We start from the raw sequence: 27,205 nt of genomic DNA on the forward strand, positions 1-27,205 counted from the left end.
AAAAAGTGCGTTAACCAACGCATCCGGGCATTTATAACACATAGTAATAAGGTGACTACCAGTAATCACACTGAGTCTCTGAGTCCCTGGTATACAATAAAATATATAAAAACAAAACAGAAATCAAGAATGTCAACACATTATCATAACGTTCAACTTCGGGACAGGGCATCAGCGATTACATTGGATGTGCCCTTGATATGTTCAATGGTAATTGGGAATTCTTGCAGAAGAAAACTCCATCTCAAAACTCTCTGGTTGGTGGCTTTCATTCTGTGAATGAAGGTAAGCGGATTATGATCAGTAAAGACCACCACTTGATGCACTGCCGATTTCACGTAGATCTGAAAATGCTTCAGAGCTTGTACCATGGCCAAAGCTTCCTTCTCTATAGTGGAATAGTTCACCTGGTGTTTGTCAAACCTTTTGGAGAAGAAACTTACAGGATGGTCCAGTCCATTTTCGTCTTCTTGGAACAGCACAGCTCCAGCTCCCACGTCACTGGCATCCACAGCCAGCTTGAACGGCATTCGGTAGTCTGGTGCTGCCATCACGGGAGACGAGGAGCACATCTGCTTGAGACGGTTGAATGACTTCTCACATTCTTCTGACCACTGGAACTTCGTTTCCTTCACACATTTTCCAGGTTTTCTCCGATAGGCATGCTGTCGAATCGGTGTAGCGTTGGGTTCCAAGCGCACATCCTGCCTTAAGGTGTTGGTAACCGTTGGAAGGTCCTGACAAATGGAAATATTGTCTTGTATCAATGTAGTCAGCTTTGCTCGCTGGGGGCTCAAGTCTGCTAGAATCTGGCTGTTGGTTAATTTGACCTCTGCAGTCTTGACGTCATCACAGGAAATTGAGTGACTCTCAATTTGGACAGGTAGCACTGGAACTATCGGCAGTCTGTCAAAATAACCTTTTAGCAAATTGATGTGACAATACCTACTTTTCCTAACCCTATCAGGAGTGTTTATCACATACCCTGTCTCATTAACCCGTTTGTGTACAAAATAGGGCCCGAAATATCTATTCTGCACAGAACCCTGTTTAATGGGAAGGTACAGCAGCACCTTATCCCCTGGTTTAAATTCCCGACTCTTAGTCTTCCTATCAAACACTGATTTTATTTTGCTCTGAGCATGGCTCAGTTGCTTCCTAGCCTTCCTATCTCTAACTCTCTTATTCATTAATACCCACTTGTCCATATCATAACCTGACATCTGATCCTCCATCTCACTCTATGTTAACAATGTAGTGCGAGCTGCCAACAATTTTGGATCAGCCCCCTGCTCTAGAATTAACTCTTGTCTATTACAAGGTAAGTCCCCTCTATCAAACACAACTAGTTCATTTACCCTTTGCGGGAGGTCAACAAGTTCCACCACATTTAGTTCCTCAGTTGACTTATCTACCATTTTATTGATAACCTCATCCACTCCAATTTCATGGCTCACACGTATCGACAAATCACAATTTTCCTCTGGGTCTCGTGCTACCCTTCTGGCCATAGCCCTAGTCTTTACACACGCAGGATATCTAGTCTCATCAACCTCACACTCTTCTATGGGTAAAGGGCTGTCTTTAATTAACAATTGGTCACATTTCGGCTGACAACACTGACTAGTCAAATCATTACCCAACAAAACTCCTATGTTTTCAACAGGCAAGTCCTTCACAACACCCATAACGACTGGTCCCGTCACAAACTTCGAACACAAGAAAACGTTATGTAACCGGACAACCATTTTTTCTCCAGTAACTGAGGTTAAGGCCAAACTACGTCCTGTATCTGAACTTTCAATACCAGCTTAACACTTTGACGTTATAAGTGACTGACTACACTCTGTATCTCGATAGATTGATATTGCCTTAGGACTCAATTCTTGTTTCACATCACAAACCATACCAGTGGACACATACGGGTTTACTTTCTTTGCCATGGGACTAACCATTAACTCTCTCGCTAACGGAGCTGACCTCACTAAACCGACCACGTGCGCATTATCGCGTTTCCTTTTAAAACAGTCCCCTACAAGATGGTTATCCTTTTTACAGTAAGTGCAATGTGGACGAAAAGTTCGTGCATTGGCTGATAATGCAGGTTTATCCTTACTTTGCCCACCAGGTGCATTCCTTGCCTGACTAGCTGACCAACTAGATGACTCTCCCCGATAGTTACTTTCCCGGGTAAAACCTGGCTGAAATTTCTTCTTATCGCCCTGTTGTCAGGAGCTACCCTGTACTGCCTGAGCTTTGTGTATTAACACGTAATCGTCTGCCACTATGCCTGCCTCCTCTATCTTTTTGACATCACGATCCTCTAAATGAATACGTAAGCTAACTGGTAATCCATTTTTAATGTCCTGTAAGATCAACAACTCCCGTAACTCGGTATATGACTCTACCTGATGAGACACCACCCATTTATCAAACATCCCTGCCTTCTTAGCCACAGACTCACTATAAGACTGACCCTGCGTTTTTCTCAACTCGCTATACCGTAAACGATAATCCTCAGGTCGTAATTCATACGCCCTCAACACGGCAGCCTTAACTAGGTCGTACTGACTTGCTTGCTCATCACTCATTGAATTATAAGCTACGCTAGCCTTCCCCTTAAAATTAGACACGGCTAACAATGTCCACTTAGACTGCGGCCAATTTAGCTGCTTGGTGGCCCGTTCAAAAAGTTGGAAGAACATATCTACCTCCTGGTCGTCAAATACAGGCACTGATCTATAAGCCTCCGACATGTTAAACCCATGTCCGGCTTCCCGTCTAACTTCTTCAGTATTCAACTTTAACTCATGTTCCACTTTTAATTTTGCTAACTGGAATTCTCTATCCCTATCTTCTCTCTCTCTCTCTCTCTCTCTCTCTCTCTCTCTCTCTCTCTCTCTCTCTCTCTCTCTCTCTCTCTCTCTCTCTCTCTCTCTCTCTCTCTCTCCCTCTCTTCTCTCTCTCTCTCTCTCTCTCTCTCTCTCTCTCTCTCTCTCTCTCTCTCTCTCTCTCTCTCTCTCTCTCTCTCTCTCTCTCTCTCTCTCTCTCTCTCTCTCTCTCTCTCTCTCTCTCTCTCTCTCTCTATCTTCTCTATCTCTCTCTCTCTCTATCTAATGCACGTTCTTCTCTTTCATACACAAGCTTTTTAAAAGCTAATTGTTGTTCCACACTTAACTCATTTATCTGTATCTCTGGAACAATCTCACTGTTTTCCATAACAGGCCTATCACCAAAAACGTCCTGGATAATAATTGTCTTTATATCACCTAAGGTTTTAGCTGATGTTAAATCAATTTCTCGCTCACCCGCGATTTCAACTAACTCGGCCTTACGTGCTCGCTTAATCTCCACTACACTGAGCGTAGGCCTATCCAGCAAATTTTTATCCATGTTTAGATATGACGCACTTATTATTAATTAATTTTCTAGTGAACAACGTTGCTACTTTCGGTTATTTGTAAAAATAATTTATAAAGCCCCCATTTACAAACAATACTTTTTTAAATATGCATGTCCCGTTTCAGATCTGGGACGAGCGCCCCAATTTTCACTCCTGTCACGGGGATCCTATAATACCCGTAACTGAATGAAACACACGATTATCCAAATATCTCTCCTAACTGTATATCTATTAGATCTCTCTGTAACGGGCAGTTATACCCGCGTGGCTCGTCTCTAGGTATGATCAGAGATACGATCTTATATAAAGTATGTATAATATAGCACGTTTAGTTCACTAGAAAACACAACAAAAACACTAATACACTTTGGAATCTGTATTAATCTACGGTGACAAATGTACTGCCGCAGTAGTTAATTAACAATAACAAATAGTGACAACCCAGAACTGATCACTTAATTAGTTAATCACTAGGTGTCTAGTTTATACAATATTCTTATCACTTCACCGTAACACAACACCCACACGTGTGATAATTGAGAAACGCTTCCAGGGGAACTTAATTAATAAAGGAATTACAACTCTATTCCTAACTGGTTAATTTTTAATTAACCCTTATCTACTCATTCAGTAACCTTGCAATACAGAATTAATACTGGTACCTATCACAATAAAGACAATAACCTACAGTTTACCTAGGTCCTCCAGGATGACTGGCTAAGCTTTAATAATTTTAGACAGTGAGCCTACAGTTTACTGCGTCCGATTACCGGCAGCACCGTCTAAATAATGTTGGTATAATACAGTATTAAAATATTTAAAGTCACATCAATCACATCAAGGTTATACAACAGAGCAGAAATAATATTTACCAAGTCCGGATGGACAACGTTCCCCCTGGAAGCCTTCCTATGTTTCTCCCTGATATCTCTAAAACCCTAGCTATTTATTATAAAATCCCAGACTGGTCCGGAGACAGTACGCGGAACCGAATCTTATGATGTGTATATTTCCACAGCGACCAAGCGGTATTTTTTTCTTATAAGCCTAGACTGATCGTCGCCAGTTCGCCGGCAATACCCCGATCGTACCGAATTAGCGGAGGTATTACGTAACTACTGGCCACATGGCCTCCGCACCTGGGCTGGGTGTGTATTAGGCACAGCTCGACCACGGTCGCGCGGAGGTATTACGTAACAAAGTGCCCACCTGGGCTTAAGTGCATATTGGAACTGCACACGGCCCTCTAAAACAATTAATATCGCCACAGGCGAAAACAAAATTAAGAGCATGTTCCGTCACAGGGTCAAATTTCCGCTTTTTCTGTTGGTGTATTCAGTTGATTAATATCATTTGTTGTATTGTGCGATTATAAACACAAAGCAACGATTCGGTATAAGGTAAGTATGCTGAAAAATGTATTATGATAAGTACGCATTAGTGTGTGTGTGTGTATGGGGGGTGGGGGGTGGGGGGGTGGGGGTGGGGGGTAATTTTATACACAAATTGATAATTACTTTTGTGCTATGCTGATGACCGAAATGAAACACTGATTCGGACTGAGTGAAAGGAAGGAAGGATATGTTTTATTTAACGACGCAAAGAATGAATGAATGAATGTTTGTTTAACGACACCCCAGCAAAAAAATACATATTTGCTATTGGGTGTCACAAATGGTAAGTATATGGAAATATTATTTATATATATTCATGTAAAACCAGTGTAAGGAGCTGTTGGGGGAAAGTATAATATAATACATAAAACCAAGGTAAGTATATTTTATAACTTTGTTATTTAACGACGCACTCAACACATTTTATTTACAGTTATATGACGTCAGACATATGGTTAAGGACCACACAGCTATTGAGATAGGAAACCCGCTGTCGCCACTTCATGGGCCACTCTGTTCGATTAGTAGCAAGGAATCTTTTATATACACTATCCCACTCCTTAAACAGTTAAGAAGAGAATCTTCTTTAAGTGTGCGGGGTGGGGGGGCAACTCAGTAGTTAATAGTCTAAAACTCCTTAAACAGTTAAGAAGAGAATTTTCTTTAAGTTTCTATAATGCTTTCCCTTAACCCCCCCCCCCCCCCCCCCCCCCGCTATCTACGGCCCTGTTTAGTTTGTTTTGTTTCACACTGATTGATTTATTAATCATCGCCTATTAGTTGTGAAACATTTGGTAATTTTGACATAATAGTCATCAAGAGGAAACCCGCTAAATCTTTCCATTAGCAGCAAGGGCTCTTTCATATACATCATCCCACAGACAGGTTACCACACACTGCGGCCTTTGATATACCAGCCGTGGTGTATTGGTACGAGAAATAGCACAACAGGGCCCACCGACGGGGGTCGATCCTATACCCACCACGCATGAGGGGAACACTTTACCACTGGTTTACGTCCCGCCCACATATTAGATTATTTAACATCATATCCAGGTGAACATTGCTCGTTAAATATATCGAAGAGATGTCTGGTCTTTCAAATCGGGTGAGGCCATTTATTATGACTGCCGTTACGGCAACGGGTAGACTTCTACTGTTATGTACAGGGCAGTGTGACAATTACAGGTGGAATGTCAACATACTTATTGTGTAAAAGTCTGTTTTGTTTAACGACACCACCAGAGCACATTGATTTATTAATCAATGGTTATTGGATGTCAAACATTTGGTAATTCTGACATATAGTCTACTCTTAGAAAGGAAACCCGCGACACTTTTTCCATTAGTAGTAAGGCATATTTTATATACACCTTCCCACAGCCGTAACATGCAACATGCAACATGCAAATTGAAAGAAAGAAAAGAAACACTTTGATCTAGTCACTACATGGTGGCAAAAGGGGGTCTTTGGTGCATTAATACGAGGTTGTTTTTTTGTTTCTTTGGGTTTTTTTTGGTGGAGTTTATTTTTCGGGGGGGGGGGGGGGGGGAGAGGGGATATTCAATAAAATTGTTGTCTAACATGTTTTAATATATATATATATTCTCAAACTGTGAGTCCATTACAAACATACCCAACGAGAAATATTTCTTAGAAGAAAATAATAATCTGTAAATTGTAATATACTAGTGTATATATATATATATATATATATATATATATATATATATATATATATATATATATATGCGTGTGTGCGTGTGTGCGTGTGCGTGTGTGTTATCTTGTTTTCATTTATTTAAAATAATTTTATACGGTTATATGGCGTCAGACATATGGTTAAGGACCACACAGATTTTGAGAGGAAACCCGCTGTCGCCACTACATGGGCTACTCTTCCGATTAGCAGCAAGGGATCTTTTATTTGCGCTTCCCACAGGCAGGATAGCACAAACCATGGCCTTTGTTGAACCAGTTATGGATCACTGGTCGGTGCAAGTGGTTTACACCTACCCATTGAGCCTTGCGGAGCACTCACTCAGGGTTTGGAGTCGGTATCTGGATTAAAAATCCCATGCCTCGACTTGGATCCGAACCCAGTACCTACCAGCCTGTTGACCGATGGCCTAACCAAAAGCAAACACTAATGCGGACTGAGTAGGATGCAATATCAGACATTTAAACATTCTAAGATGAATAAACAGCAACAACCGCAGTGTTATGGTCCCGAGTTAAATGTGGCTGATATAAGACCAGTTTGTTTTCTTTAACACTAGAGCACATTGATGTATTAATAACCAGCTACTGAACGTCAAACATTTGGTAATATTGAATTTATTTTCTTTCATGCCCATGATTGTAGTCTTGAGGTCGACATCGTCAGACTAAAGGTGAATGGGGGCGAAATTTAGCTCACTCAGTTGCACCGCCTCGTTGGATCCATTCAACTGTCTGTGGGAAAGCATATATAGCTTACTGCATTAGGTATGCCAGTATGCACCTGTCGGACTGAAGGTGATTGACGTGAAAACTATGTCACCAACGCCAGTGTCCACCTGTCAGAATAAAGGTAATTGACATGAAAACGGACAACGTCAGTGTGCACCTATCAGACTATAGGTAATTGGCATGAAAAATGTGTCACCAACGCCAGAGTCCAGCTGTCAGACTGAAGGTGATTGACACAGAAAACTGTCACCAACGCCAGTGTACACCTGTCAGACTGAAGGTGATCAACAGAGAAAACTGTGCCACCAATGCCAGTGTGCACTTGTCAGACTGAATGTGAATATCCATCTTAGCTTCTATTTTATTGATTCATTTCTTTTTCTTTTTTCTATTTCAGAACTAGCTATATCCTTAGTACAGTTGTGTATGAATGTCAGACATTTGTTACATTCTGATTTGAAAGAAGTTCTCTAGAGGAAACACTACACACTGATGTTTACTGAGCACAAAGTGGAAACGTTTGAAAGAAAAGAAAAAACGTGAATTGAAGATCTGCCTCTGAACTCCAACATGTCGTTCAGTGATAAATCACGTTTCAAATGTGAAGTCTGCTCAAAGAGTTGTGAAGCCAAGTCTCATCTAGAAATAGATATGCATGTGCACACTGGTGAAAAACCTTTCAGGTGTAGAATGTGCTTAAAGACTTTTTCAACAAAGAGTGACATTAAAAGACACATGCATGTTCACACTAATGAAAAACCTTTCAGGTGTGGAATGTGTTTGAAGGATTTCTCATCCAAGAGGTACATTAAAATACACATGCACGTCCACACAGGAGAAACCTTTTTCAGATGTGTAGTGTGTTCCAAAGGTTTTGTCTCATGCTATTACTTAAAGCAACATATGTTGATTGATACTGATGAGAAACCATTCAAATGTGAGCTTTGTGGAAAGAGTTTTATAACTACCACCCTTTTGAAACAGTATATATCTGGTCACACTGCTAACAAATCTTTAAATTGTGATGTCTGCACAAAGTGGTTTAAAAGCAATACCTGTTTCTAAAAGCATATGTTGATTCATACTGGTGAGAAACCTTTCAAATGTGAAGTGTGCACAAAATGGTTTACACAAAATTCCAGCTTGACGCAGCATATGTTGATTCATACTGGCGAGAAACTTTTCAAATGTGAAGTGTGCAAAAAATCTTTTATTCACCATTCCCAATTGAAAAACCATAAGTTGGTTCATACTGGCGAGTACCCGTTTAAATGTAAATTATGTCAAAAATGTTATAGACAGAGTTGCCACTTGAAACACCATATGGTAATTCATAGTATAAAAAGGTTTTGTATGTGAAGTATGTACACAATGTTTTACATAGAGTTGTATCTTGAAACAGCATATGCAGATTCATACTGGGTAGAAATCTTTCTAATGTGAAGTGTGCAAGAAATGTTTTAGGAGTAGTTCCTGTTTGAAAATCCATATGTTGTTTCATACTGATAAGAACTCGTTCAACTGTAAAGTATGTACAAAATATTTTATAACGAGTTCCAAGTTAAAACAATATATGTTGATTCAAACTGGCCAGAAATCTTTCTAATATGTAGGTTGCAAGAAATGTTTTAAGCAGAGTTCCAGCTTGAAACAGCATATGTTAATTCATAATGGTGAGACAAGTTTCATATGTGAAGTATGCACAAAATGTTTTACAGATAGTTCCTACTTGGAAGAACATTTGTTGATTCATACTGGGGGAAAGCTGTTCAAATGTGAAGTATGCACAAAATGTTTTACACAGAGTTCCATCTTGAATATCGGTTCATACTGGCGAGAAACCTTTCAATGTGAAATATACAAACAAATGAAAATATAAAAAATAAAATAAATTTAAAAAACCAGCAACTCCCCCCGCCACACACACACAAACAACAACAAAATATACAAACAATAAAAAAAAAAAAACTACTCACGTTTATCCAAAAGTGGTTGCATTAAACAAGTAACACAAAAAGACCTATGTTAATCTTATTAGTAAGCAGTATTTTAAATGTTAAGTTGTTGAATTGCTTTTAAACAGTGCAAATTCAGAACTCTACATTTGCAGTAGTAGGTGTGTTTCACACTTCACTCGACCAAAATCGCCAACCTACCAGATTTCTCGCTCCAGCCAGTGCTCCACGACTGGTACATCAAAGGCCGTGGCGTGTGCTATCCTGTATATGGGATAGTGCATATAAAAGATCCCTTGCTGCTAATCGAAAAGAGTAGCCCATGAAGTGGCGACAGCGGGTTTCCTCTCAAAATCAGTGTGTGGTCCTTAACCATATGTCTGACGCCATATAACCGTAAATAAAATGTGTTGAGTGCGTCGTTAAATAAAAATTTCTTTGTTTCTTTCTGTTCGTTTATTTATACAAAACATGAAATTTGGACTACAACGGGCCCCATTGGTTGACTGAGAAACTATCAGACTTGGAGATAGTTTAAAATTGAATGTGATTTCTGGGCAAAATTAAGTTAGCCCCTGCGCGTGCTGTAACCTCACCGTGGTGCAGGGGTGTAACATTCTCTTTGAGAATGGCCAATACAGCACAAATTGAAATTTTGAGTAAAAGTCAGTATCTATTTGTGATATTTGTATTTTTGTACAGTTCTTTGCTCTGTTTTTGTTTAAATCTTGAATTTTTATATTGATGTTGATCATCACCTTATTTGTTTCCATTACCATAGTTTGACACCCAATAACCGATGTATTTTTCGTACTGGGGTGTCGTTAAACTTTCATTCATTCATTCGTTCATTCAAGGGACCGGCCTCGGTGGCGTCGTGGTTAAGCCATCGGTCTACAGGCTGGTAGGTACTGGGTTCGGATCCCAGTCGAGGCATGGGATTTTAAATCCAGATACCGACTCCAAACCCTGAGTGAGTGCTCCGCAAGGCTCAATGGGTAGGTGTAAACCACTTGCACCGACCAGTGATCCATAACTGGTTCAACAAAGGCCATGGTTTGTGCTATCCTGCCTGTGGGAAGTGCAAATAAAAGATCCCTTGCTGCTAATCGGAAGAGTAGCCCATGTAGTGGCGACAGCGGGTTTCCTCTCAAAATCTGTGTGGTCCTTAACCATATGTCTGACGCCATATAACCGTAAATAAAATGTGTTGAGTGCGTCGTAAAATAAAACATTTCTTTCTTTTCTTTCATTCATTCAAATTAAGTTAGATGTGGTCATTGTTGTTGTGTTGTTGTTGTTTTTTTTACCCCGAATCCAGGTTTCTTTTAAAGAATAATGCTGAAACGTTGTTGGTAACATACAAATCAAAATTAATAATCTGTGGGTGTATAATAACGATTTATTGTATGACACTTCAATATTGTATTTTACCTTTTGACGAGCAACCCAAAACAGGCCCTTGAGAGAAAACGTACTTCACATGGAGGTGTTACCCAGACTTTTACTGAAGGTATTCGCTTGTAGAACATGGAAACTGAAGTTGACACTCTAAACGAAGCGTGTGCATGTGCAAGTCATCACATTAAAGTTTATTTTGCTTATCGACACCACTACATCACATTAATTTAATAATCATCGGCTACTGGATGTCAAACATTTGTAATTCAGACATAGTCTTATACATGAAACCCGCTACATTTTTTCAATAAGTAACCAGGGATTTTTTATATGCACCATCCCACAGCCGTGATAGCACATATCATGGCCTTTGATACACCATCTTCATAAATCAAGGCTAATATTCGTTCCTCGTATTCAAGGAACGAATATTAGCCTTGATTTATGAAGATGTTGATACACCAGTCGTGGTGCACTGGCTGGGACGATTAAAAAGCCCAATGAGCTGGAGCTAGTATTAACGTTAGGATGACAGTGCCTTTAATAAGACAATTGATGTAATTAGCAGTTAATGGGAAGCCTATCTGAAGATGCTGTTCCCCGTCGGTGGGACCGTTTGGCTATTTCTCGTCCCAGCCAGTGAATCACGACTGGTATACCAAATACCCTGGTATATGCTATCCTGTTTATGGGATTGTGCATATAAAATAGTTCTTACTATAAATGAAAAAATGTAGTAGGTTTCCTCTCTAAGACTATATGTAAAAATTATCAAATCTTTTACATCATATAATCGATGATTAATAAATCAATGTGCTCTAGTGGTATCGTTAAACAAAACAAACTTGATCTGAAGATGCTGACAAACACAAAACTAAATGTTCAAGACTAGATGTCTTGACAGTCACAGAATGATGAAAACATATGGTTTTTTTTAGGCCAGGTTAAGGCACCAGCGTACACTTTTTGAAAATGAAAAAAGTCAATCAACATATTTCATTTGGAGATGTACACTTTGAGGGGGGGGGGGGGGGGGGGGGGGGCGGGGGGCGGTCAAAAGTGTACTCTTTGTACACTTGTGAAAATGTAGAAAATTATGGACGGCCCCTAACACCATGTATCCAACCCAACCCCCTCACTATGATTATAGCTGTCCGCACTGAGTATGGTCCGAACAGCAGGTCAGATTCGTGTGACTATTTCCGCTTTCTTTGTATTGACACGGATTTATTTCTCTGTTGGTGGATTCGGTTTATTAGTGTAATGTGTTGTATTGTGCGATTATCAACAGTATTCAGTGTCAGGTGAGTACGCTGAAAAATGCATAATGATATATACGCATGAGTTTTTTTTTTTGGTCATTGTACACAGAAACGTATATTTACTTTCGGCTTGTATATTGATAACTCGTTAAACCGAAATGAGACACTGATTCGGACTGAGTGGAAAAAAGAAAGAAATGTTTTATTTAACGACGCCCTCAACACATTTTATTTACGGTTATATGGCGTCAGACATGTGGTTAAAGACCACACAGATTTTGAGAGGAAACCCGCTGTCGCCACTACATGGCCTACTCTTTCCGATTAGCAGCAAAGGATCTTTTATTTGCGCTTCCCACAGGCAGGATAGCACAAACCATGGCCTTTGTTGAACCAGTTATGGAACACTGGTCGGTGCAAGTGGTTTACACCTACCCATTGAGCCTTGCGGAGCACTCACTCAGGGTTTGGAGTCGGTATCTGGATTACACATCCCATGCCTCGACTGGGATCCGAACCCAGTACCTACCAGTCTGTAGACCGATGGCTTAACCACGACGCCACCGAGGCCGGTCCGGACTGAGTGGAATGCCACATCAGACATTTAAAAATGAACACAGCCCTTAAGATGAATAGACCGAATCGACGGCCGTTCTGTCGTCCCGAGTTAAACATGGCTGATATAAGACCAGTTTAGTTAGTTGTGTTTAACGACACCACTAGATCATATTGATTTATTAATCATCGGCCAGCCCTTGGTTTTTGAAAATTATAGGCGAGTGAAAAATCGCACATCTCAGTATGCTAAGGCGAGCGAAAAATCACTCTCCAAAATTAATAAAATAGGCAGTGTAGCTCCGGTTGGATTTTGACTGGTACGTCTATAAAATTGTCTATTAAATCAGTATTTGGGTGCTTCTGGGATAAAACACCCAATTAGCAATTGGAAATGGTAAAAAAATAACAGTGATATTTTGGAAAGATTTCATTATTTTCTGACTCGGTTATTACTCTTCTTACATACTCTTGTGTCAGCAGTGCACGTTTTTGCGCAGTCCACGACATATGCAGTCATTTTTATATGGGTCCTGATTCCTATTTACCTAGCATGTCACCGCCGTAACGCATAGTTTCAGGCATGAATAATCATCAAAGCTGCAGTACATCTAGACGTGGTGCGGACCATATTCGAAATTGGTGAATTTTCTAACATATTAGAGATATGTTTTCTTATTTATTACCAAGAAATCAAAATAATTTCCTAAAAACCACAATCTGTGACTATAATTTGTACAGGTTGATCCATAGCTAAGGCAGCATTTATGAATTTTGGAATACTGGCAACATTTATACAGGATACACCATCTTTTGCGATTAGATTGCATGACAAAGAATGGCATATCGGAGAAATCGGACACTTAAATATAGGATTTCAGCCGAAATAAAATGTAAATTCGTGCTGACTACTAAACGTTACGACAGTGACATGCGTTACGGTATTGACCACATTGATCCTGTCCTTGGAGACTGAATATCATGGCTGAATTTCCATTGATTCAAAGGACTATCGAATGCCGACACCTCGGACAATTAATAATATTCTAGACTCCGGGACTCAGCTGAGTTGCGCACGATCTGGAGGCATAGCTTCAAAACAGTGGCCTTTTAGAGGAAAGACAGTTCTAAGGAATAACAACTTAAATACATGTATACAAAAATAACATTTATTACGCAAAATGCAAGACTAGCATTGTAGCCTACATAGTCTAGTATATGATAATGGATTTTACTATTTTATGACCTTTTATTCGGCCTACTGAAGATTCTGTTTTTGACGCAAGTTCCATGTTTCTATCAGAGATCTTTGACAGACGGTCTTACCAGTATCTAAGAGCTATGGTTATCATGGTTAGGCATAGAACGTGGACATCAGTGTGCGGCATGAAGCCGAATCCTCAGTAGGTAATGCAGAATAAAGACTTTGAATGTATAAAACTCGAACATGAAAAAAAATCATTTAACACTAAATCGATGAACTGGAACAATAACGAACATCAACCAGAATAAAATTTCTGCCACGATCAAAGGAAACCATATCATAACCCACCGGCGGCAAAAAAGCTATCCGCGAAGTCAACCCATGTGAACACTGGGTCAACTATACACTTAGTAGGCTATACTTATACCACTTTCGCATTCGAAACTACACTGAAGTTATGCCTCATAAGATGTCGCACGCGTGCATGCATGTCAGTCCAGATTAGCCTATCTGACCCATTCATCTAATGCCTTGGTCACTGCTTCCCATACGACCCCGTCAACCTTGAAATGTTCTTCCGATCCTTCAATTCGTGTTGGTTCAGGAATTACAGTTACTATGTCAGACTCCTCGTACCACACATAGTCATCTTTTATTTTCGGCCAAAAAAATCGATTTGTTCCGTGCCTTCCAACGTGGCTCATGGCATCTATCCTCAGAGAATCGTCATCAACGTCTTCTATGACGCCTGGATAGGGTTTTCCATCATACTGTATGACGCAGAATTTACCAACTAAGTCATTGGAAAATTCATGAATTGCTTGTAAGGAGGAAACAACTTTTGCATCAGCTGCATGTTTCGAGTGTAGGGGACCAACCTGAGCTGGTGTGGGCTCCTGGTTGATTCGTTCAGTCGACGGAATGGACTCACCACCAGTAGTAGGCCTAGTTTGCAGATTTCTGTTTTCACCTTGCAAAAATACATGCTTCACTAGCTTAAAACACCCACAGTGTAGCCCCTGACAAAAACAACTCAATCGACGGGAAAGAAGCTGCCCTCTCTGCAAAGAAATCAGCTGATGAAAGGTCATTGTTCCAGGCAGTGTGCGGAGCGGCAGTGCGGCATTAAGGAAGTCATCCACTTTGATGACGTCGTCGTCAGTTATGTGATGTATGTAAATACTTGTATTCTCAGACATCAGCACTTCCACGAGGGTGATAACGTCGGGAATGTCCTTCCCCTGTGCTACTATGCGATCGGCCTTTCGTTTAATGGCACCCCCAATCCCGTCCGCGGCCCCCTTCCCGTGTCCCGCCTCCAAGAAAGACCAATTGACACCCCTAGTCATCCCCCAGTCGTGTGGTAATGTACTCAACAGGTAGAAATTTGCTTTGCAACGGTATTGGGTTGTGGGGCCATCTGAGAGGAAGTATGCAGTATCAACATGTGGGTGTTCCTGCAACACTTTGTTCAGTATTGGTTTCAAATGAGCCCATATGGCGGCTGGGTCGTGCCTCCTACAACCCGATACCGTTGCAAAGCCGAATTCTTCACCCTTGAGATAGCACATTCCAGTGTGTAAGGTGGCTTGTTGATTCGAACCCCCAAAATGGCAACTCTGTATCTCTTCTGCGTATTTAAGGGTGTAGTTTTCGCTGAAATCACAGTGCACCAATATTTCATTTTCGGCCAGACAGAGTTTTTTCATCCGGATTTCGCGGTACTGGTGTCGTATATTATAAGTGTGCCTGGCCAATTTTCGCGTTAGCGCTGTCTCAAACCTGTCCGTCAGTTCACCAATATTGCCGTCAATTTTGACCTTACCCGTCCTCCGCGTTGTTTCAACATCCCCAGTGGTTTTGTTTTTAAACTCGTGCTCAATGACCCTCCACTCTTCCCACTGAACAGATTGGGTTTGTTCAAACGGTTGGAAGATTACCCGCTTCTCATTGCACTCGTTGCATTCCCGATACATGCATTCATTGTTTCGAGTCGAGCAACAAAGAGATTCCAGAATCAACTCTGGGTCTCTGACTGTGATGACATTGTTACGGAATAGGACGTCGCTCATTAGCTGCAGATTTTGGTGTGTTTTGCATAAGCAAGATTCGCGATCGCGTATTTGGGGCGGACATACCCATCCAGGCCTCTGGCGGCAAAAGAAATCATAACCGACTTTTTTTGTTGGATTTTCGCACAAGTATTTCAAGTGCAGATTTGTCATGCTATCGTTTAGTATGCGCTTCTGATGATCCACATGCCGCACTGTCACAGAATCTTTTTTGCCGGGGCGCATAGTGCTGACATCATCGCGAAGGTAAAACGCTCTAACGCTTTCAATGATTTCATCATTGTGACGATCGCGTCTCCGTTTTCTCACTAACATAGTCGACTTTAGAACGCTACGTTCGATGCGCAAAGCAGTCGCTGCGTGTTTCAAGAGGCGATATTTAATGAGAAAATTAGTACCGGCAATGCGCTTCACGACGCGTTTTTCTTTTTGCGAGTTTAAAGCATGATATTTTTGTTTCAGTGCATCAGAAATGGTAAAATAGAATGTCAAATGTTTTCTTAATGTCTTTTCGTCCCTCAGTTTTAATAGTCTGTTTGCCTTGCTTCTTGGGGAACCTGTAAACTTCTCTAGTTGTACGGTTTCCCTCGCTCTCTCAAGCCGTTTCTGTACCTTTTTTACTCGTTTGTTAGCATGGTGCAGCTTCACCTTAAGTTTCGTTATTGTCTTGTAGGCTTTGGCCCTATCACGGCGCACCTTTTTCCGACCCTGATTCGCCGACCCCTGCTGCTGGTTTCCTATTTGAACCGGTGGGGGCTGCTCTACTGCGACAGTGGGACTCGTGGGAGGGGTTAAACGCTCCAATTCAGCATCAGCGTCGGCGCTCCTGTGTTTTTTCTGGCTTCCCCGCCATTTCTTTCTCTGCGCCTCCTTTTCTTTTCTGGTCATATCTTTTATAGTTTTTATCTTTCCTAGAGCTTTTCTTTCCGCGTGGCGTTCCCTCTCTGCTTCTAGATAGCTCGCATGGGTCTGCACGGTTGCCCTTTTGCGAGCCCGCCATAGCCTCTGCCTCTCTTTGTTACTGAGGGGCTCTTTCTTCTTAGATGGCATTGCCTGCAAATAAAATGCATAGCACTATATAGGACTAACGCATCCACAATAGACCGATGGGGTCTGAACATCAGAAAATAGGTAAATAAAATCAAAGTTGCTGTTTGAAATGAGCATAGGCCCACTCTAAATGCATGTCACTGCCGTAACACATCCTCAGTACACGGCATACGTTACGGTATTGACGTTACGGCATTGACAACATGTACAAGAAGTGTTCATTGTATTACATATATTGGCGTAATGCATATTTTGGTGACACCTCGACCACTTGTTCAACGCTCTGAATCTGTTGATAAAACAAATATTTGAAAAACAACGTGTGTCTTAGGATAATGTACGTTACGTTATTGACTATGAATAAGCATAACCTTCTATCAAATCAAAGAAATCGGTCAAAAACCGTAGAAACTTACCTCTGCGAGTCTCAGCAAACATTCACAAATGGCGCCAGTATGAAGAGGCTTGATGACGTCACTGACTTTCTTCATTTACCCTGCTACTCCGGGAGATGTTGGATCGATATGTATTCGTTACGGCATTGACATAAACTTGGCGACACTAAATTTTGACCCTTCCCGACACGTTTTTTTCGTGAGTTTTACATTTATTGACTTTTTGTCACTTGCATATTAAATTCCGAACTGAATATAAACTACTTAATCAAAGAAACCTTAGATTATTACAATATTTATTCGAAAAATATTAAGAAACATTTCGCAATAGGCCTTTGGCGACATGCTGATTTGGAGGGGTACCGCATATTCAAGATCCCTGTTAGTGAGCTTTTCTTTTCCAAAACGTGGAATATAGCATTGACCCATAAAGTGGTAACATGTCCTTCATAAATAATTTTTGTCCCAACTGAAAACCGCCGTTATTGTGGCACATATCGGTGTTTAAATGTTGGCGAATTGGGTTTGCGTCTTTTATCACAGAAGCACCCATTTCCCGATTTGTTCAACAAAGGGAAATACCAGTTTAATGACAGCATGGAAGCCACTGTCACGTTTTTGATTTTCATAGCTAAATGAGTTATGAAAACTTTAGATTTTTGTAAACAGTGGAAATAAATATACCCATCAATTTTACGTGCGCTGTTTGTTGAGTGTAACATGCGTTGTTAAGATGCCAGGCCTGCATCGGCTATTGGGTGTGAACCATTTGGTAAGTTTGACATATAGCCTTTAAGAGGAAGCCCGCTACATCTTTACGTTAATATCAAGGGGTCTTTCATATACACCATCCCGCAGACAAGACAGGATAGCACATACCACGGCCTTTGATATTCCAGTCGTAGTGCACTGGCTGAAACGTTCTGCCCACACACACACACATTGTGTAATTGGTTAAGTTAATATGAGACACGAAATACTTTTACTGCATTTTCTATTGTTCTTAGAAGAAAATAGATGACAAGAGAATATTAATGAATTATAAAATTAGGCCTGTTGTAACAAAACAAATTATTATATATTATATACAGGGCTGGCCAAAACTACTCGTCCGCTCGCCTCAGACAGTAAACATTTGCTGAGACGTGCAAAATTTACAATTCAGTCGTCCGCCGGGCAACGGAAATTTCTGAACACAAACTACCTCTTTTTCCCCATTCTACACTTGCAATTTCTGTAATTCTGCAGCAGGCGTCGTCATTCATTTCAAAGATTGGCCAAGACCGCGAGACTCTTCACAGACTATGATTGGTTTGCAAGTAAGAACATTATAATTGACCCCCCCCCCCCCCCCCCCCCCCCACCACACTCTCTCTCTCTCTCTCTCTCTCTCTCTCTCTCTCTCTCTCTCTCTCTCTCTCTCTCTCTCTCTCTCTCTCTCTCTCTCTCTCTCTCTCTCTCTCTCCATCCATCCATCCATCCATCCCCTATACACATATATAATGTATGTTTGTGTGTGTCGGACTCCTGCTTATTATACAGAGTACCGTATTTGCCGGAATAAGCGTCCTCCCTTTTTAAGGCAGTTGAGAAATTAGGCCTTTATTCGTATGGTATTTCATGTAGGTGTCCGTGAAGTAAAATGCCAAGAAAAAGCTGCTTATAACGCTACGATCCAGTATGTTACTAAAATTGATAAACAGACACTTTCTAAAGTTAGTTTTCGCTTCATTTATGTGAGCTCGCGCAACACACGTGTTACGTGAAATGAGGTCAGGGAATTCGCACCGCATGGTCAGCTTTTCACTAATGTAATAACATTTCATATTACAAAATTAGGTTGTCCATCTGCAAATTTTCGCATTTGTTTCCCAATTAAATTGATGCATTAAATATACATGCAGTTAACATTTAATTGACTAAATGTTAAAGAAGAGTGAGTAGGCGCACGTGCAGGGAAATGTGTAACGGGATCAGAGCAGTCTCCGACTGAATCTGTGTGTCGGGCTTAATCGATAGCGTCAAACGCCGGACTTTCTAAGGAAAACCGAGGGTATACTCCCCCTGAAAATTATGAAAATTAAATGTCCAGAAATGCAATGTCCTGCATTCTACAAGTAAAATTCATTTTGAAAAATAGAGGGGTATATATTTTTAACACTTAAAACCAAAAAATATCTTTAGTACACTCGTCCGTCATGAACACCCCCCAAAAAGACCTCTCCCCCACCCTTCGAAATTAATATTATTCACTGTGAAATCATTAACTAAAAGTAGCATCTTTTCGATGATATTCTAAAATAAAGTTTTTTTAATTTTTTATTTACCAGTAAATTAATTACCACAATTAATTAGATATTATTTTTGTTGTTTTACACATCCTCCATCCCCCACATTATAATGTATTTGTCCTTTTATTAATCCGAGTTTATAAATAGGAAATAAGCATTATATCAAAAAGTGTTTTAGATAATTTGATGTAAAATTCATGTTATATACCTGGTTCCATTTTTAATGTTTCATTTAATATCATTTAACATATTTAGTTTGGAGGAATAATTAAAGATAACATTTACTCCACACAATCAGTTATGGATTTTATAGCCAACTGGATACATTTTATGTACGCCACACACACACACACACGCACACACATTTATTTTCTTTCATGTTCATGATTAGTAGTCTTGACGCCAACACCATCAGACTGAAGGTGATTCAGTGAAACCTGTGTCACCAACGCCAGTGTGCTCCTGTCAAACTGAAGGTGCATCAGACGAACCCTGTCACCAATCCCAGTGTGTACCTGTCAGACTGAAGGTGGATGACGTGCCACCTGTGTCACCAATCCCAGTCTGCACCTGTGAGACTGAAGGTGGATGACGTGCCACCTGTGTCACCAATCCCAGTCTGCACCTGTCAGACTGAAGGTGGATGACGTGCCACCTGTGTCACCAGTCTCAGTGTCCACCTGTCAGACTGAAGGTGGATGACGTGCCACCTGTGTCACCAATCCCAGTCTGCACCTGTGAGACTGAAGGTGGATGACGTGTCACCAGTCTCAGTGTTCACCTGTCAGACTGAAGGTGGATGACGTGCCACCTGTGTCACCAATCCCAGTGTCCACATGTCAGACTGAAGGTGGATGACGTGCCACCTGTGTCACTAGTCCCAGTGTGCACCTGTCAGATTGAAGGTGGATGGCGTGACACCTGTGTCACCAATCCCAGTGTTCACCTGTCAGACTGAAGGTGGATGGCGTGCCACCTGTGTCACCAGTCCCAGTGTGCACCTGTCAGACTGAAGGTGGATGACGTGCCGCCTGTGTCACCAGTCCCAGTGTGCACCTGTCAGACTGAAGGTGGATGACGTGCCACCTGTGTCACCAGTCCCAGTGTTCACCTGTCAGACTGAAGGTGGATGACGTGCCACCTGTGTCACAAACGCCAGTGTGCATCTGTCAGACTAAAGGTGGATGACGTGACACCTGTGCCACAAACGCCAGTGTGCATCTGTCAGACTAAAGGTGGATGACGTGACACCTGTGCCACAAACGCCAGTGTGCATCTGTCAGACTAAAGGTGGATGATGTGACACCTGTGCCACAAACGCCAGTGTGCATCTGTCACACTAAAGGTGGATGATGTGACACCTGTGCCACAAACGCCAGTGTGCATCTGTCAGACTAAAGGTGGATGATGTGCCACCTGTGTCACCAATCCCAGTGTGCATCTGTCAGACTAAAGGTGGATGATGTGACACCAATCCCAGTGTTCACCTGTCAGACTGAAGGTGGATGGCGTGCCACCTGTGTCACCAATCCCAGTGTGCATCTGTCAGACTGAAGGTGGATGGCGTGCCACCTGTGTCACCAATCCCAGTGTGCATCTGTCAGACTAAAGGTGGATGTTGTGACACCTGTGCCACAAACGCCAGTGTCCACCTGTCAGACTAAAGGTGGATGGCGTGCCACCTGTGTCACCAATCCCAGTGTGCATCTGTCAGACTAAAGGTGGATGGCGTGCCACCTGTGTCACCAATCCCAGTGTGCATCTGTCAGACTAAAGGTGGATGGCGTGCCACCTGTGTCACCAATCCCAGTGTGCATCTGTCAGACTAAAGGTGGATGTTGTGACACCTGTGCCACAAACGCCAGTGTTCACCTGTCAGACTGAAGGTGGATGTTGTGACACCTGTGCCACAAACGCCAGTGTTCACCTGTCAGACTGAAGGTGGATGTTGTGACACCTGTGCCACAAACGCCAGTGTTCACCTGTCAGACTGAAGGTGGATGTTGTGACACCTGTGCCACAAACGCCAGTGTACACCTGTCAGACTGAAGGTGGATGTTGTGACACCTGTGCCACAAACGCCAGTGTGCATCTGTCAGACTAAAGGTGGATGATGTGACACCTGTGCCACAAACGCCAGTGTTCACCTGTCAGACTAAAGGTGGATGATGTGACACCTGTTCCACAAACGCCAGTGTGTATCTGTCAGACTAAAGTTGGATGATGTGACACCTGTTCCACAAACGCCAGTGTGTATCTGTCAGACTAAAGGTGGATGTTGTGACACCTGTTCCACAAACGCCAGTGTGTATCTGTCAGACTGAAGGTGGATGTTGTGACACCTGTTCCACAAACGCCAGTGTGTATCTGTCAGACTGAAGGTGGATGTTGTGACACCTGTGCCACAAACGCCAGTGTGCACCTGTCAGACTGAAGGTGGATGTTGTGACACCTGTGCCACAAACGCCAGTGTGCACCTGTCAGACTGAAGGTGGATGTTGTGACACCTGTGCCACAAACGCCAGTGTTCACCTGTCAGACTGAAGGTGGATGATGTGACACCTGTGCCACAAACGCCAGTGTTCACCTGTCAGACTGAAGGTGGATGGCGTGACACCTGTGCCACAAACGCCAGTGTGCACCTGTCAGACTGAAGGTGGATGGCGTGACACCTGTGCCACAAACGCCAGTGTGCACCTGTCAGACTGAAGGTGGATGGCGTGACACCTGTGCCACAAACGCCAGTGTTCACCTGTCAGACTGAAGGTGGATGGCGTGACACCTGTGCCACAAACGCCAGTGTTCACCTGTCAGACTGAAGGTGGATGGCGTGACACCTGTGCCACAAACGCCAGTGTGCACCTGTCAGACTAAAGGTAGATGTTGTGACACCTGTTCCACAAACGCCAGTGTTCACCTGTCAGACTAAAGGTGGATGACGTGACACCTGTGCCACAAACGCCAGTGTTCACCTGTCAGACTAAAGGTGGATGACGTGACACCTGTGCCACAAACGCCAGTGTGCACCTGTCAGACTAAAGGTGGATGACGCGCCACCTGTTCCACAAACGCCAGTGTGCACCTGTCAGACTAAAGGTGGATGTTGTGACACCTGTGCCACAGACGCCAGTGTTCACCTGTCAGACTAAAGGTGGATGACGCGCCACCTGTGCCACAAACGCCAGTGTTCACCTGTCAGACTAAAGGTGGATGACGTGCCACCTGTTCCACAAACACCAGTGTGCACCTGTCAGACTGAAGGTGGATGTTGTGACACCTGTTCCACAAACGCCAGTGTTCACCTGTCAGACTGAAGGTGGATGTTGTGACACCTGTGCCACAAACGCCAGTGTTCACCTGTCAGACTAAAGGTGGATGACGTGCCACCTGTTCCACAAACGCCAGTGTGCACCTGTCAGACTAAAGGTGGATGTTGTGCCACCTGTTCCACAAACGCCAGTGTTCACCTGTCAGACTGAAGGTGGATGTTGTGACACCTGTTCCACAGACGCCAGTGTTCACCTGTCAGACTAAAGGTGGATGACGCGCCACCTGTGCCACAAACGCCAGTGTTCACCTGTCAGACTGAAGGTGGATGTTGTGACACCTGTTCCACAGACGCCAGTGTTCACCTGTCAGACTAAAGGTGGATGACGCGCCACCTGTGCCACAAACGCCAGTGTTCACCTGTCAGACTAAAGGTGGATGACGCGCCACCTGTTCCACAAACGCCAGTGTGCACCTGTCAGACTAAAGGTGGATGTTGTGACACCTGTGCCACAGACGCCAGTGTTCACCTGTCAGACTAAAGGTGGATGACGCGCCACCTGTGCCACAAACGCCAGTGTTCACCTGTCAGACTAAAGGTGGATGACGTGCCACCTGTTCCACAAACACCAGTGTGCACCTGTCAGACTGAAGGTGGATGTTGTGACACCTGTTCCACAAACGCCAGTGTTCACCTGTCAGACTGAAGGTGGATGTTGTGACACCTGTGCCACAAACGCCAGTGTTCACCTGTCAGACTAAAGGTGGATGACGTGCCACCTGTTCCACAAACGCCAGTGTGCACCTGTCAGACTAAAGGTGGATGTTGTGCCACCTGTTCCACAAACGCCAGTGTGTGCCCTTCTTAGTTTCTCTTTTATTCATTCACTTACGACTTTGTTTATTTCAGAGCTAGATGTAATGTATACATACTAGTATTACAGCTTTGGATGTAAGTCAGATGCTTACTGGGCGGCACAAAGTGGAGTCGATTCTGGAACACGACAACTGGAGATCTACATCAGAAAAGCAACATGTCGCACAGGGATAAATCACGTGTCCAATGTGAAATCAGCTCAAGATGCTGTAAAGACAAATCTCTTCTAAACTTACACATGCTTGTTCATACTGGTGAAAAGCCTTTCAGGTGTGGAATGTGTTCAAAAGATTTTTCAACCAAGAGCAACATTAAAACGCACATGAAGATCCACAGTGGACAAGTCAAGTTCAAATGTGTTGTGTGTTCCAAAGGTTTTTCCTCGAGCTTTTACTTACAACAACATATGATGATTCATACTGGTGAAAAACCTTTCAAATGTGATGTGTGCGAAAAGTCTTTTAAAACCAATACCTATTTCAAACAACATATGTTGATTCATAACGGCGAAAACCATTTCAAATGTGAAGTGTGCAAACAATGTTTTACAAGTAGCTACTATTTGAAAAAGCATATGTTAAATCATACTGGTGGGAACCCTTTCAAATGTGAAGTATGTAAAAAATGTTTTGCACAGAGTTCCAGCTTAAAACAACATATGTTGATTCATACTGGTCAGAGACCTTTCAAATGTGAAGTGTGCACAAAATCTTTCATGTACCATTCGCATTTGAAAGACCATATGTTGGTTCATACTGGAGAAGAGTCAAGTTTAAAATGTGAAGTGTGCACAAAATGTTTTATACACAGGTTCAGCTTGAAACAGCATATGTTGACTCATACTGGCAAGAAGTCTTTCAAATGTGAAGTGTGCACAAAATGTTTTACGCAAAATTCCAGCTTGACGCAGCATATGTTGATTCATACTGGCGAGAAACTTTTCAAATGTGAAGTGTGCAAAAAATCATTTATTCACCATTCCCAATTGAAAAACCATAAGTTGGTTCATACTGGCGAGAAAGCTTTCAAATGTGAAGTGTGCACAAAATGTTTCACACAGATTTCCGGCTTGAAACTGCATATGTTGATTCATACTGGTGAGAAACCTTTCAAATGTGAAGTGTGCACAAAATGTTTTACACACAGTTCCCGCTTCAAACAGCATATGTCCATTCATACTGGCGAGAAACCTTTCAAATGTGAAGTGTGCACAAAATGTTTTTTGCGTCATTCCAACTTGAGTCAACATATGTTGATTCATACCGCCGAGAAACCTTTCAAATGTGAAGTTTGCACAAAATGTTTTACACAGAGTTCCAAGTTGAAACAACATGTGTTGATTCATACTGGCGAGACAAGTTTCAAATGTGAAGTGTGCACAAAATGTTTTACACACCGGTTCAGCTTGAAACAGCATATGTCCATACATACTGGCGAGAAACCTTTCAAATGTGAAGTGTGCACAAAATATTTTTTGCGTCGTTCCAACATGACTCAACATATGTTGATTCATACCGGCAAGAAACCTTTTGAAAGCTGTTCAAATGTGAAATTTGCACAAAATGTTTTACAAAAAGTTCCAGGTTGAAACAACATGTGTTGATTCATACTGGCGAGAATATCTTCAAATGTGAAGTGTGCACAAAATGTTTTATGACCAGTTCATGCTTGAAAAGACATAAGGTGATTCATACTGGATAGAAACCTTTCAAACGTGGAGTATGTACAATATGTTTTCCACAGAATTCTGGCTTGAAACAGCAAATGTTGATTCATACTGGCGAAAAAGCTTTCAAATGTGAAGTGTGCACAAAATGTTTTAGGCAGAGATCCGACTTGAAAGAGCACAACAATTTCACATATAGTTCCCTGTTTTAAAAAATATATATATTTATATGTTGATTCATACTGGCGAGAAACCTTTCAAATGTGACGTGTGCAATGTTTTTACGAGTAGTTACTATTTGAAATAAAAACAAATGTTGATTTATACTGGTGAGAACCCATTCAAATTTGAGGTATGTAAAACATGTTTTACCCAGATATCCTGCTTGAAACAACATATGTTGATTCATACTAGTCAGACACCTTTCAAATATGAAGTGTGCACAAAATGTTTTATGCACAGTTCCTGCTTGAAACAGAAAATGTTGATTAATACTGGCGAGAAACATTTCAAATGTGAATTGTGCACAAAATGTTTTGCACAGAGGTCTGGCTTGATAAAGCACAAAATGTTTTACGTGATTCCTTCTTTTTAAAAAAACTACATATTATTGATTCATCAACTGTAATAAAATCACTGGCATTACCAATTTTAATTCAAATCTTGACAGTCCTCCCAGATCCACCACTTCATTATTTAAAAGAATTACAGTCCACACTATTTAACTTTATATGGAATGGAAATATTGATAAAGTTAAAAGAAATGTACTTGTAAAGGAATATGAAAAGGTGGCCTGAAAATACCTCATACCATGTCTTTCTCTTGTGCGTTAAAAATATCATGGTTAAAAAAACTCGTTGATCCTTTTATGTTATCTGCTTGGAAGAGCCTCCTTGTAGATGATTTGGAGGATCTGGGAGGAGACAAAATTTTATTTTTATATAAGGACTGCTATAAGAAAGTAATATCTAGATTTAATCAATTTTGGCAGGATGTATTTTCATGTTGGGCTGAAGTTCAACAAAACCCCACCACAACCCACAAGACATTCTATCTCAGCCTCTGTGGTTTAATCCATGTATTAAAGTAAACAGTAAGTAAGTTTTTTTTATAATTCTTTGTGTACAAAAAACATCTATTTTGTTAATGATAGGATAAATAATCAAGGTAATTTTTTTACTTTTAGGTTTTATTTTTACTTTTAGGTTTTATCAAATGAATGTAAATTATTTACAGTATTATGGACTTTTGGATGCAATACCAAATGAATGGAAACACACTAAGATTTAACAATTTTAATAAATTAGATAAAATACACAATTCGAATGTAATTCTTCTAAAAAAAAATACACGAGAAAGTAACAAAGCCATTTTACAAGCTTTTCATTGATAAAATAAACGAAAAACCACTTAAATCACAACAAAAATGGCAACACAAATTAAATAAAGGGATCAGTTGGGAAAATGTTTATAAAATGCCTTTTCGAATAACTAACGATGCGAAATTACAATCTTTTCAGTTCAAAATTAATCACCGAATATACTATACTGATAGTAAGTAAGCTGATGCAATTCAAACTTATTGAAACTGAATTATGTACATTTTGTGGTGATACTAAAGAAACTCTTGTTCATTTATTTGTTGAATGTCAGTATGTTAAAACTATTTGGTGTTGCTTCCTAGATGACCTAAATGTAAAATGCGTCAGTGTCATACCTAATGCCGCTGAGGTACTTCTTTTTGGTATTTTTATTAATAGTCCAAATATTGATATTATCGATCTTTGTTTGCTTTTAATAAAATACTATATACATATTTGTAGAATGAAAAAAACTCAGCCAAATTATATTTCATGTTTAGCTAACATACGTCGTTATAAGCAGATTGAATTGTATTCTCTTTATCTTTACCCCCCGGAAAAAGCTAGTAAAATAAGAAAAAAGTGGCAATATCTTAGTA

General features: G+C 41.2%; 1 protein-coding gene across 1 annotated transcript; it reads left to right on the plus strand.

Annotated features, from left to right (window-relative positions):
* Positions 1–23,644: 23,644 nt before the first annotated feature.
* Positions 23,645–25,186, plus strand: LOC121372897 (zinc finger protein 665-like). The gene has a single exon (XM_041499334.1). It carries the CDS (start codon positions 23,736–23,738, stop codon positions 25,164–25,166), a length of 1,431 nt encoding a protein of 476 aa, XP_041355268.1. The 5' UTR covers positions 23,645–23,735; the 3' UTR covers positions 25,167–25,186.
* Positions 25,187–27,205: the final 2,019 nt, after the last annotated feature.

Source organism: Gigantopelta aegis, chromosome 5 (assembly GCF_016097555.1).
Source record: "Gigantopelta aegis isolate Gae_Host chromosome 5, Gae_host_genome, whole genome shotgun sequence".
NCBI classification, from domain to species: Eukaryota; Metazoa; Mollusca; class Gastropoda; order Neomphalida; family Peltospiridae; genus Gigantopelta; species Gigantopelta aegis.

Coding starts and splice junctions, on each gene's coding strand:
- LOC121372897 (XM_041499334.1), top strand. CDS start 23,736: ATGTCGCACAGGGATAAATCACGTGTCCAATGTGAAATCAGCTCAAGA.